This window comes from Muscardinus avellanarius, assembly GCF_963383645.1.
Source record: "Muscardinus avellanarius genome assembly, chromosome: 16".
Taxonomy (NCBI): domain Eukaryota; kingdom Metazoa; phylum Chordata; class Mammalia; order Rodentia; family Gliridae; genus Muscardinus; species Muscardinus avellanarius.
Window position 1 is genome coordinate 28,627,390 of NC_137802.1, and position 14,001 is coordinate 28,641,390.

The 14,001-nt window shown below is 47.7% G+C and overlaps 1 protein-coding gene across 4 annotated transcripts in view; it reads left to right on the plus strand.

Annotated features, from left to right (window-relative positions):
• RHBDL3 (rhomboid like 3) overlaps window positions 1-469 on the plus strand; it is a gene marked incomplete at both ends in the record, with an annotated part of 58,842 nt that extends 58,373 nt beyond the window's left edge. For all 4 annotated transcript variants that reach the window (XM_080713607.1, XM_080713608.1, XM_080713609.1 and 1 more), the window contains one exon: window positions 198-469. In XM_080713607.1, coding sequence (XP_080569733.1) covers window positions 198-469 — 272 coding nt within the window. The remainder of the gene's footprint in view (window positions 1-197) is intronic.
• Window positions 470-14,001: the final 13,532 nt, after the last annotated feature.

Consider the following 14,001-nt stretch of genomic DNA (forward strand, 5'->3'; position numbering starts at 1 on the left):
TAATTGTTCACTGGTTGTTCGCCAGGGCCTGTAAGCTCTGGGAAAACAGTTTTATCTTCCTTGATTACTGTGTCTCCGGTGCATGGATGGTCCTTGGCCTCATGACAGGGAGTGAATTAATGGCTGGCTAGAGTGCCAGGGCTCTCCCAGCCCCACCCAGGACCCTCCTGTGACTTCTCTACCTTCCTCCTTTGCAGTGAGCATGGAGTTCGGGCGGGCCGTGTGGCTCCGCTTCCACCCGTCGGCTTATCCCCCGTGCCCGCACCCGAGCTTCGTGGCACACTTGGGTGGCGTGGCCGTGGGCATCACCCTGGGTGTGGTGGTCCTGAGGAACTACGAGCAGAGGCTGCAAGACCAGTCGCTGTGGTGGATATTTGTGGGCATGTATACCATCTTTGTGCTGTTCGCCGTCTTCTGGAACATTTTCGCCTATACCCTGCTGGACTTGAAGTTGCCGCCACCCCCCTAAGGGGCTGGAGGACAGAGCGGGGCGGGAGGATCAGCATGCAGAAGGAGCTCCTGTGTCTCTGCTCATCACCAGCTCAGGGAGGCCAGGCAGGGAGGATGGAGACTCTGGGACGCCGTGCTGTTTGTGTTTAGGGGGCTCTTTTCTCCGCTGCACTGGTGGCAGGGCCGGATGTGGCTGCTGCCACTTTTTCTGGGTACTTCTGATGACATCGGGCCAGGGCGAGGGCCTGGGACAGGGTGAGAGTGGTGTCCCCGTGGCTCCCTGCCACAGACGGAGCGGCAGCCTTCTCCCTCTTCCCCTCCGGGAGAGGCCCTAAGGAAGGCTGGGGGTTGCTGCGGCCAGGCAGTGTGCCCTCTGTAGCTGAGTCGACCTCTGGGGAGAGGAGAGGGCCTGCCGGTGGCGTGCTGACTTTGACCTGGGCAACCCTAGGATGCCCTCCTGGGTCTACCAGTGGGCACTGGGGCATGGCCTCTAGGACTTGGGCTGGGCAGAGGAAGGAGGTGCTGTAGGCTTGCCCTGGGAGACTAGTGAGGCGGAGCCAAGTCAGGGGGATAAACTTCGGACACAGTTCCCTAGGGGAAGGCCCAGGACCATTTGAGGCTTTGCCTTCCCCTTCATCTGTTCCTGCCTCGTCTTCAGGGTCTTGTCTTCCCTTCCACGGCCTGGTCACTTCCTTTCCACTCCTGGCCCTACTTTGTGCCTCTCATTTGGACATGGAGACTGTGTGTGTGCATGCACGCATGTGTGAGCGTGTACATGTGATGGGGAAGATGACGTCAAGCAATTTGGAGCCTGCAGAGGAAGCGTGTGGGGCACAGGCACATACAGACATCTGTAAGAGACGGGCTGGGGGAGCCATGCTGTGGTTGCTGAGTGCCCCTGTGTTGAGCAGAGCTTGCTTCCTCCTTCCCCATCTTCTGACCTTTCCAGACACTGCCCTGGACACCACTGAGCAGCGGGAAGGCTGTCCCTGCCGGAGGGAGACCCCTGAAACATGGAGCAGAAACTCAATCAGGCTCTGCTCCTGTTTCCTCCTGAAACGGTTTTCATACCCAAAAATGTCCTGTTTTGCCTCCCTTAGAAGAGATTCTTTTATGATGCGAAAGAGACTCTTTGAAGGTGCAGGAATATTGAGCCCATGTGCCCGCTTGAGTCAGGTGGCTGCAGTAGAAGGAATTCTCTTTGCCCCCAAGAAGAATTGTTGGGAGCTTGGACGTGTGTCCTTGGAGAGAGCACCCTGAGATTCCGATGCTCAAAGCCAGGAAAGTACTGGAGGTTAGGAAATCCCCTTACCCCAACTTCACAGGCGGGAAAATGAGGTTGTGGGAATGACCTCACCCCATTCCCATCCCCACAGACCCCACCACCACTGGCACCAGGAGCCTGGAGGGGAAGCCTGGCCTCTGCCCCTCCAGGAGGGAACATCCCTCTGAGGCCTGCACTGGCAGCAAGCCCCGAGCAGAGGACGCAAGGGGCGGGGGTGAGCTTGGCCAAAATCTGTCATTCCTTTTATATACTTCTGGAACTCGAGCCCTGACAATCCAGAAGGACAAAGCCCTCCAGGCCTGGAGACAGAGGGGTGGGCCATGAGGAACAGGGCAGGGCGTGGGAACTGCCTCCCACCAGCCTGTGCCCAGCACTGTGGAGTGAGGTGCAGCGTCAGGTCAGCAAGTGACATGTTTGGGGGTCTTGGGTGGCTTGTCCCAGTGATTACATGGAAATGGGCAGCGTCTGCCTTGCCCAAGCCAAACTCTTCCACATTTTTACCGAGCACTATTTAGACTGTCCTGGTCCCCAGTGTGTGGGTCCCAAGGCCATCCTATACTTGTGCCAACGCTGAGCTGAGGATGTCCACCTGGGGCTGCGGGCCACTATAGCTGAGCTGTGCCGGCCCAGAGCATCTTCTCTGTGCTCTGCCTGTGTTCTCTGCCCTAGTGAGACAGGAGTGTAAATGGAAGAGCCCATCTCTTAGAAGACACTGAAGTAGTGGAGCCATGGCTGAGAGGACTTGGGTGAAGACCAGAGGGGCCAAGACTTGGCTGCCTCTGCCATGGACTAAAGCCATACACGCCTGAGAGGTACTGTCCCCTCAGGAGGGCGGACACGGCTGGTTCCTTGAAGGAGGCCAGGCTTCCACTCTAGACTCATCCTGGCACCTGGGCTGCTGGGATGACTGGAGCTAGCAGAATCGCTCCCTCATCTTCATCAGGTGTGGCTAGAGTGGGGAGAGAAGGCAGTGAACTAGAAGACTAGAAAGACCTCAGAGAAAGCTGGAAGTGGTGGCACACACTTTAATTCCAGTACTTGGGAGGCTGAGACAGGCGGATCCCAGGATCGTGGCCAGCCTCAGCTACTTAGCCCTCCGCAACTTAGTGACACCCTGTTTTAAAATAAAGGATAAGATGCTGGGCGTGGTGATGCACGCTTGTAATCCCTGCACTTGGGAGGTCAGACAGGAGGATCTCGCAGGTTCGAAGCCAGCCTTGCTGGCTTGAGACCCTGTTTCCAAACAAAAATATAAAAAATAGGTGTCTGGGAGTGTAGCCTGGAGGTAGAAGGGTTTCCAGGAACCCCAGTGCCACCAAAAAATAAAAATAAAAAAATAAAGGATAAAATAGGGTCGGGGTGTAGCTCAGAGGTAGAATGCCCCTGGGTTCCATCCCCAGTGCCATATACACATACAAAAAAAGACCTCAGAGAAGTGTTCAGTTCCTTCAAGACTTCAGCTGTTCTTGGGAAGGGAAATATCCGCCTCTCACCCCATTAAGCCTGCCCTCTTGAGGTCTGGCACTTTCCCTGGGCATCCCGTCCACACCTGAGCCCCAGCTGCTCCCTGTCAGCACGCCCACCTCCTCAACCACCTCTCAGCATCACTCCCAAGCAGGGCCCAGGACCCAGGCATGTTTACTTTTGGCATCTGGCCTCCTCCCAGGTGCCCCTGCTCCTGTTCCCCCACCCTCCCAGGAGCTCTCATCCACCCAACCTCCTCCCCGCCTCCTGCCTTCCTCTCCAAAGGCTACTCGCCAGGATGCTGGGAGCAGAGGGCAAGGTAAATCTTCAGGCGGTGGAGGTCAGGCTTTCATCCCCAGGACACAGGGAAGGCTGGGGAATCCCCAAACAGCAGCCATGACGGGGCTTGCTCCTTAAACGGGAGAGGAATCACAGAAACCGAGAAGGGAAAACAGCCCTTCAAAGGAGAGATTTCACTTTAATGACACCATTCATCATGCGTTTTTTAATTAGGAGAAGCTCCCTAATGAGGCTCTTTTGCCAGCTAATGGGACTGTCAGTTTCCATGAGAACCACTCTTGCCCAGAGCATTAGAGGAGCCGTTGCTCACCAAGCCCACACAGGCCTCCAGCGGCTAGTGGTTTGCAGATGATGCAGATTGCCAGGTGCGATGGAATCCTGTTCTGGCCTCACTCCTGTTGCTCCCAGAGCTGGCCGCAAAGCACTGATTCTCTGCCTTAAAAACTGCCCAACAGCGAACTGCCCCTCCGAGGACTTGAGTAAGTAGAGAACATGAGCTGCGATGTTGGTTTCTAAATATTTTTGTATTGTGTACATTCTGTATATTTTTGTTGTAACATTATTTGAGCACAGATTCCATTAAAGATTTTTTTTTAAGCCACTGGTTATTCGGAAAGTGACTTGAAGCACTGGCATGGAACCTGTTTGTGTCTGGGCCTGGGTCAAGAGGTGGGAAAGGGTAAAAAACAGGGCTGGTAGATCCACAATTCAAAAAATACAGATGGGGCACCATGGCTGAGCATCAGTTGTCCTAGTGGTCCCTTCCCCTTCGTCTCTCCCTCCTTTCCTTCTTGGATTGAACCTAGGGGCATTCTACCTCTAGTTATACACCAGCCTTTTTTATTTTTGAAACGAGGTCTCACCAAGTTGCTGAGGCTGTCCTTGAACCTGTAATCCTCCTGTCTTAGCCTCCCAAGTACTGGGATTACTGGTGTGTGCCATCACACCTGGCTAGTGGTTCTTTCCTTTGTGTGTGTGCATGGGTGTGTGTATATGTGTGTGCATGGGTATGTGTGCATGGGTGTGTGTATATGTGTTTGCGTGGGTATGTGTGTGGTGTGTGGTGCTGGGGATTGAACTCAGAAGCATTCTACCTGTGAGCTATTCCCTCAGCCCTTTTTTTTTTTTTTTTTTTTTTTTTTGCGGTACTGGGGATGGAGCCAGGGACATTCTACCTCCAAGCTCCACCCCCAGCCCTATTTTATATTCTTTATTTTGAAACCGGGTCTCACTGAGTTGCAGAGGGCCTCACTAAGTAGCTGAGGTTGTCCCCGAACCACGATCCTCCGGTCTCAGCCTCCCAAATACTGGGATTACAAGCATGTGCCACCATGCCTGACTTGTTTTTTTTTTCCCCCTAAGTTGTAGAGGGCCTCACTAAATTACCAAGGCTGCTAGCAAAGCTGTGATCCTCCGGTCTCAGCTTCCCAAGTACACGGATTACAAGTGTGTGCTACCATACCCAATTTAGTGGTTCTTTCACCTTTCTTGAATTGCTGGACTCTTTTGAGTGACTGGTGAAAGCTGATTGCTCTTCTCATAAAGATGCGCGTAAGTAGACAGTTTTGTGGATGAGGATATCCATCCCTGGATTCAGGTAAGGAACCTCTGTGCCAGGATCCATGTGGGTGCTCCACCTTCTCCACTCATACTGCACCCTAGAAGAGTGTGATACTGTGACCACCATTATTACTGGAGAAATTCTTTTTTTTCTTTTCTTTTCCAGTACTGGGAATTAAACCCAGGGGAATTCTAACTCTGAGCCCAACCCCAACCCGCTTGCTTGCTTGCTCGCTCTTTCTTTCTTTTTTTCTTTCTTTCTTCTTAATTTTTTAGCAGTACTGGGGATTGAACCCAGAGGGATTCTACCTCCAAGTTACACCCCTTGCCCTAGTTTTTATTCTTTATTTTGAAACTGGGCCTCACTAGGTTGCCAAGGGCCTCACTAAGTAACTGAGGCTGTCCTTGAACCGTGATCTTCTGGTCTCAACCTCCCAAATGCTGGGATTACAAGCGTGTGCTGCCACACCCTGCTTTTTATTTTTTTATTTTGAAACAGAGTCTCACTAAGTTGGGGAGGGCCTCACTAAGTAGCTGAGGCTGGCTGGGAACCCAGATCTTCCCGTCTCAGCCTCCCAAGTATTGGGATTACAAGTGTGTGCCACCACACCTGCTTTTTTTTGGTGGTACTGGGGTTGCTGGAAACCCTTCTACCTCCTGACTACACTCCCAGACTTATTTTATATTTTATTTGGAAACAAGGTCTCTTAAGCCAGCGCAGCTGGCTTCGAACCTATGTGATCCTTCTGTCTCCGCCTCCCAAGTGCAGGGATTACAAGCGTGCGCCACCACGCCCAGCATGCTTTTTTTTTTTTTTAATTTTGAAACAGGGTCTCACTAAGTTGTGGAGGGTCTTGCTAAGTTGGTGAGGCTGACCTTGAACCTATGATCCTCCTTTCAGCCTCCCAAGTACTGGGATTATAGGTATGGACCACCACACCTATTTATAAATATATCTAAATGCTGCGAAAGTCATCCCAGAACAAACCAGGGTGCGGCTCAAGCTAAAGGTTAAAGCACCCTCTTTAAGCCAGGCATGGTGGCACACACTTGTAATCCTAGTACTTGGGAGGCTGAGACAGGAGGATTGCACAGGTTTCAAGTCAGCCTCAGCTATTTAGAGAGGTTCTCAGCAACTTAGTGAGACCCTGATTCCAAATAAAATATAAAATAGGTCTGGGAATATAGGTCGGAAGTAGAAAGCCCCTTGGTTCTATCTCCAGAACCACACACACACACACACACACACACACACACACACACACTTCTATTTAAAGCTTGGAGAATCAGCTTCCTTAGAAGGAACAACAATGAGGACCCTAACCACCTAGCACAGAGGTTCCATTGATCAGATTGTGTGTGTGTGTGTGTGTGTGTGTGTGTGTGTGTGTGTGGTATTCTACCTCATAGTGACATCCCCAGCCCTATTTTTTATTTTTATTTATTTATTTATTTTTATTTATTTATTTATTTTGCGTGTCTGGGGATGGAACCCAGGGGCATTTGACCTCTGAGGTACACCCCCTGCCCTATTTTTTATTCTTTATTTTGAAACCGGGTCTCACTGAGTTGCAGAGGGCCTCACTAAGTAGCTGAGGCTGTCCGCAAACCGTGATCCTCCAGGTCTCAGCCTCCCAAATGCTGGGATTACAAGCATGAGCCACCACGCCCGGCTTTATTTTTATTTTGAAACAGGGTCTCATTAGGTTGATGAGAGTCTCACTGCTTGCTGAGGCTGTCCTCGAACCTGTGATTCTCCTGTCTCAGCCTCCCAAGTACTGTGGTAAGGTAATCAGTAAGATAATTAAGAAATGAAAATAATTTATACAGCATCTACTAGACTGGTGCAGGTACTTTTCACAGCTACTTTATGGGAAGTGGTTATAAATATTTCCTTATTTGTACATGAGGGGAAGTTTTAGAGTTTAATTATTTTCTGATAATAGATGGCAAAGCTGGATTTACACCCAAGATGTCTGGTTCCAAAGTTCATGCCTCAGATATTTATATGAGATGTCAAGGATGCTGAACAGATGTATCAGGGTATTTGTTTAAAGGGCCAGTTTCAGCCTGGTGTGTTGGCACACGCTTGTAATCCTAGCATTCAGGAGGCTGAGACCGGAGGATTGCGGTTCATGGCCAGCCTCAGCTACTTAGTGAGGCCCTCCGCAACTCAGTGAGACCCTGTTTCAAAATAAAGAATAAAAAACAGGGCTGGGGATGTAGCTCAGAGGTCGAATGCCCCTGGGTTCCATCCCCAGACCCGCCAAAAAAATAAAAAAAATAAAGGGCCAGTTTCATTGCATTAGGCCTAGGGCCATTTGGTAACAGTAAGAAACCTTGGAACCTTTACTGGGGTTTCACTGACCAGGCCTTCCACTTTGTTCACCCTCCCAGAAGTATTTTCAAAAAACAAAAAACAAAGCTGGGCATGGTAGCACACACTTATGATCCCAGTACTTGGGAGGCTGAGACAGGAGGATCTTAGGTTTGTGGTCAGCCTCAGCAACCTAGTGAGACCCTGTTTGAAAAAGAATGAAAAATAGGGTTGGGTGTAGCTCAAAGTTAGAATGCCAAGCTGGGTGCGGTGGCGCATGCTTGTAATTCCAGCATTTGGGAGGCTGAGACAGAAGGATCATGGTTCCTGGCCAGCCTCAGCTACTTAGGCCTTTTGCAACTCAGTGAGACTCTGTTTCAAAATAAAGAATAAAAAACAGGGCTGGAGGTGTAGCTCGGAGGTAGAATGCCCCTGGGTTCCATCTCTAGTACCGCGAAAAAAAAAAAAAAAGAATGCCCCTGGGTTCAATCCCTAATACTGCAAGAAAAAAAAAAAAAGAAAAAGAAAAAATCCAGGCATAGTGGTGCATGCCTGTAACCCCAGTACTTGCAGGCTGAACCAGGAAGATCACAGGATCAAGACCAGCCTTAGCTACTTAGTGAGGCCCTCCGCCACTTAGTGAGACCCTGTTTCAAAATAAATAAAGCCGGGCGTGGTGGCGCACACTTGTAATCCCTGCACTTGGGAGGCTGAGACAGGAGGATCACACAGGTTCGAAGCCAGCCTCAGCTACTTAGTGAGGCTCTCAGCAACTTAGTGAGACCCTGTTTCCAAATAAAATATAAAATGGGTCTGGGAGTATAGCCTGGAGGTAGAAAGCCTCTGGGTACCACCCCCAGTACCACCAAAATAAATAAATAAATAAATAAATAAATAAATAAAATAGGGCTGGGATGTAGCTCAAAGATAGAATACCCCTGGATTTAGTCCCCAGTACCAAAAAACCAAAAACTGTAGAACTGTTGATTCATGACCACTTTGTCACCTGTGTTTACCAGAATCTAGGCATTTATGACACCTCATCAGTCTGTCTACATGGTTCAAAGTTTGCGAGGCAGTTAGAAACAACTGGTCTTCCCTCTCAGAGCTCCATATTGAAAGACTGCTTTGAAGCCAGTGGGGTTTCCATGAACTGAGAAGATATGTTGTTAGGAATACATGGTTCTGGTAACTCAATCTTTTTTTTTTTTTTTTTTTTTTATGGTACTAGGGATGGAACCCAGGGGCATTCTACTTCTGAGCTATACCTCCAGCCCTGTTTTTCATTCCTTATTTTGAGATAGGGTCTCACCAATTTCAGAGGGCTCATTAAGTAGCTGAGGCTGGCTGCAAGCCTGCGAACCTTCTGTCTCAGCCTCCCAGATGCTGGGATTACAAATGTGCGCCACCGTGCCCGGCTAACTCAATCTATTTCCGCGCAGCCTGCAGGTTTCCCCAGTCATCTGGGATAAGTGATCCTCTGGTAAAGGACAGGCACCATCAGGGCGAGTGAACGAGAGTGAAAGGAAGTGGCTTGGGCTATTGCATTCTACCGGTGTAACTTCACTTGACAAGGAACAAAACACTGGGAATAGAAACTGCTCTCGTAGCCGGCTGAGGGGTTAGGCTGGTGCCGGGGCCAATGGCCAGCATTGGAGCCTGCTGTGAGGCAAGGCCACTACTGGGGCCTCTGAGGCCAGGATCGGAGCCTGCCGAGGGGTTAGGCCGATACCGAGGCCAAAGGCCGGCATTGGAGCCTGCCGTGAGGCAAGGCCGTTACTGGGGCCTCCGAGGCCGGGATTGGAGCCTGCCAAGGGGTTTGACCGATGCGATGCCAGGGCCAGCAGCCGGCATCAGAGCCTGCCATGAGGCAAGGCTGGTGTTGGGGCCTCCGAGGCCAGGATCAGAGCCTGTGGAGGAGTTAGGCTACTGAGGCCTCCGAGGCCGGGATCGGAGCCTGCCTTGAGGCTAGGCCGGTGCTGGGGCCACTGAGGACAGGATCGGAGCCAGCTGAGGGGTTAGGCCATTGTCGGGGCCAGCGAGACCAGAATCAGGGCCTCCCATGAGGCAAGGCTGCTGCTTGAGCCAGCAAGGTCTGGATCAGTCCACCGGGTAGCCAGGCCACTACTAGGGCTGTCAAGAGTGGGATTGGTACTTGCAACGTGGCATGCACAGAGAAATATTGCAGGGAAAAAAAGACAGATTCTTCCCTTAATCAGCAATAACTAGGAGGAAAGGGGCAACAGGAAGAGGTCAAGCTATAAAAAGGACCCTATAGTGAAGCAATTAAGGTGACCAATCAGAGGGTATGGAATAGGGGAGGATGGAGCCTCTTTAAAACGCAGGAGGTACATAAATAAATATATCAAAGTTAATCACCAAACAAGCATGGGATCGAGGGAGGGGGAGGGAATGGGATGAGGGCTGGATGAGGGCTGATTGGATGATGTGTGCTTGTATATCCTCTCAAGTCTCATTCCAATGTGATATATGATTACAATGCACCAATAAAAATAAATTAAAAAAAAAAAAGAAACTGCTCTCGTGCCCCTCCTGATGCCTCCTGCAAGACAGAAAGGTGTATCAGAGCAGGTGACTTGATTTACCCCAAAACATTCCTTAGTAAAACAAGTGTAAGTTCCCACAAATTTGTTGGGAATTAATACAAATATGAGGCTTGAGAATTGAGCTCACTAAGTGAAAATGACTGCCTCGATTAGAAGTTGTTTTATTATTATTACAAATATTATTACACATAAACAGACCATTTAGATACATGATTTCTGTGTGGAGCACACAAATAATAAATAAATTTATTCCATGTCTGAACAAACACTTTTTAAACTTTTAAAGGTAATACATTAGCTTATTAAAATTTGAGTACAGTACATGTTTCTGGTCACAAGCTCTATTTCTTCTCATGACCAAGATACTCAATTTCATGATACCATTTTATTTGTCTACAATAGTAATACAGAATTTATCACAGTTTTTTTTTTTTTCCATATGGTACTGGTGATTGAACCTAAGGGCATTCTACCTTTGAGATAGACCTCGAGGCCTTCTTATTTTTTGTTGAAACAGGATCTTACTAAATTATCACACATGCTGGCTTCAAATCTGCTGTCCTTTTGTCTCAGCCTCCCAAGTTCTGTTACAGATTTATTTTAAAAAAATAAGACAACTGTATACAACTATGTAATGTAGTGAGCCTATATTGCAAAAAATATGTATATACAAACCCACTGACAATATATGATTAGAGCCAAGAGTGGTGGTGCACGCTTGTAATCCCAGTACTTGGGAGGCTGAGACAGGAGGATTGCAAGTTCCCAGCCAGCCTCCACTACTTAGTGAGGCCTCTGCAAAATAAAGAATGAAAAATAGGGCTGGGGGTGAAGCTCAGAGGTCGAATGCCCCTGGGTTCAGTCCCAGTACCACAAAAAGGGAAAAAGAATAGAGAATATATAATTAGGACTGAGATGTAGCTCAGTGGGAAAGTGTTTGCCTGGCAAATGCCACACCCAGGGCTCAGTCCCCAGAAGCCAAAAGTAAAACAAGCAAGGAGCGGTGGCACATGCCTGTACAGCCCGTACTTGGAAGGCTGAGACAGGAGGGCCATAGGTTGGAGGCCAGTCTCAGCACCTGAGTAAACCCTGTTTCAAAGAGTAAACCATAAGCCGGGTGTGGTGGCGCACACTTGTAATCCCAGCACTCAGGCGGGTGAGACTGGAGGATCGCAGTTCACAGCCAGTCTCAGCTATTTAGACCCTCCGCAACTTAGTGAGACCCTATTTCAAAAATAAAGAATAAAAAATAGGGCAGGGGGTGTAGATTGGAGGGCAAATGCCCCTGGGTTCCATCCCTAGACCGGCAAAAAAAAAAAAAAAAAGTAAAACATAAAATAGGGATGGGAGTATAACTCAGAGGTAGAGTACCATTGGGTTCAATCCCTGGTACTACCAAAAAATACACACACACACACACACACACACACACACACACACACACAATTATACCTTGACTATATCTGTAAATAATTTTGAAGCAGATATACCCTTTTATTTTGTTATTATACTTTACTTTGTGGCACTAGAGATTGAATTCAGGGGTGTTCTACACTGAGCTACATCTCCAGCATTTATTTTCTTATTTTGAGACAGAATTTTACTGAGTTGCCCAGTCTGGCCTTGGAACCTGTGATCCTTGTGCCTCAGCCAGAGTAGCTGGGGTTGTAGTGTGCAAGGTTGCACCCAGTAATACAATTGCTTTTATTTATTTATTTTTGCAGTACTGGGCATGGAACCCAGGGACATTCTACCTCCGAGTTACACTCCCTACTCTTCTTTTTGTGTGTGTGATACTGGGAAAGGAACCCAGGGACCTTCTACCTCTGGGCTACACTCCCAGACCTATTTTATATTTCATTTGGAAACAGGGTCTCTTAAGCCAGCTGAGGCTGGCTTCAAACCCACACGATTCTCCTGTCTCAGCCTCCCAAGTGCAGGGATTACAAGCATGCGCCACCACGCCCGGCTTCTGTTTTTTATTCTTTACTTTGAAACAGGGTCTCACTGAGTTGCAAAGGGCTTAAGTATTAGCTGAGGCTGTCCATGAAGTACAATCCTCCTGTCTCAGCCTCCCAAATGCTGGGATTACAAGCATGCGCCACAACGCCCAGTGGTGCTTTTAAATAAAAGGGCTGGGGAAGGAGTAGCAGTGCAGTCCAGAGGTAGAATGCCCCTGGGTTCGATCCCAGTATCAAAAAAAAAAAAATGCTACTAAGAATTTTTTATATAATGCCTATAATCAATATGTGTGTGTATATGTGTGTGTGGTACTGGTGATGGAACCCAGGAGCATTCTACCTCTGAGCTACATACTCAAGCCCTATTTTTTATTCTTTGTTTTGAAACAGGGTCTCACTGAGTTGCAAAAAGGCCTAAGTAGCTGAGGCTGGCCACAAACTGTGATCCTCCTGTCTCAGCCTCCCATTACAAGTGTATGTCACCACACCTGGCTTCAAATTTTTTTTTTTTTTTTTTTTTGCAGTACTGGGGATGGAACCCAGGGGCATTCTGCCTCCGAGCTGTACCCCTAATCCTATTTTTTATTCTTTTATTTGGAAACAGGGTCTCACTAAGTTGCAGAGGGCCTCAATAAGTTTCTGAGACTGGATTCAAACCTGTGATCCTCCTGTCTCAGCCTCCTAAGTACTGGGATTATAAGCATGCACCACCACGCCCAGCTAATCAAAGTTATTAAACTTTAAAACCATATGAAATCATTTATGAAGATCCTAAATTGTATTTCTTATTAAGAAAAAGAAAGGACTCAGTGAGTCATGTCTCTAGACTTACTTATGTAGAGAAAGCAGAAAGTCATTATCAGTCATTTTGAAAAGTTAAAAGTCAGCACTTAACGTGAATTTATAGTTGCTTACGAGGTCCTCAGTTTTACAGGCTCGTTCCCCTCTGAGCTCCTGATGGCAACAAGAACACAAGACTTCTGATCTTCTATACAAAAATCATTATCAAATGAATTAATTAGAGAGCTGTGCAGAACAAATATGTGAATAGCTACAACTGGCTTCCTTGGGAATTATAAATGGCTAGCCGAGGGCACTTTGAATTGATTCAGAGTAAAACAATCTGAGGCTTAGAACAAACATGAAAAACTAAAATCAATGACTAACCTTGATGTGAAGAATCTGTTAGCATTTTTTGTGTTACTGTTTGTTTGTAAAATTTACATACTTTGTTTCTTAATACTATTTAAAAAACAGGCATTTTTGTTTAAAGGGCTTGGAACCAGGTGTGGTAGTGGACAGCCAGGTGTGGTAGTGGACAGCAGGTTGAAAGAGAGCTGCAGCAATTTAGCAAAACCCTGCTTCAAGATAAAAAAAACACAAAAGGTCTGCTGGGCAGGGTGGCACAAACTTGTAATTCCAGTATTGGGGAGACTGAAACAGGAGGATCACAGGTTCAAGGCCAGCCTCAGCTACTTAGGCCCTCCACAATTTATTGAGACAGTTTCAAAATAAATTTTGAAAAATAGGGCTGGGGGTATAGCTTGGAGGTAGAATGTCACTGGGTTTGATTCCCAGTACTGCCCAAAAAGAAAAAAAAAAAGGAAGGGAGGAAGAAAGAAGGAAGTGATGGGGGCAGTTCTGCTGCAGCTTTCCATCAGAGCTAATGTTTTATCTTGAAGCTTGTGCATCTATTTTTAAAGCTCATATAATTTCTTATACACTCATGATTTATTTGCATATTGACTTAAAAGCTAGCTTCATCATCCATGCCAACTGTCAGACAAAATAACGTATTGGGAACCCACAGGATGCACGGATCTGTCTGAAATGGTGGGGTGGTAGTAATCTGTCCCGATTGTGAATGAAAAATTATATGTTATAATCTATTGAGAAAGAAGTACTATGATTTTTCTGGGAAGAAAAAAATTGCTAAATACTGCATAAACTTCAGAGAGAAGCCATGAAATCGCTTTTTTTTGGGGGGGTACCTGGTATTGAACCCAGGGGCATTCTACCTCCAACCTACCCCACCAACCCTATTTTTTATTCTTTATTTTGAAACAGAGTCTCACTGAGTTGCAAAGGGCCTCACTA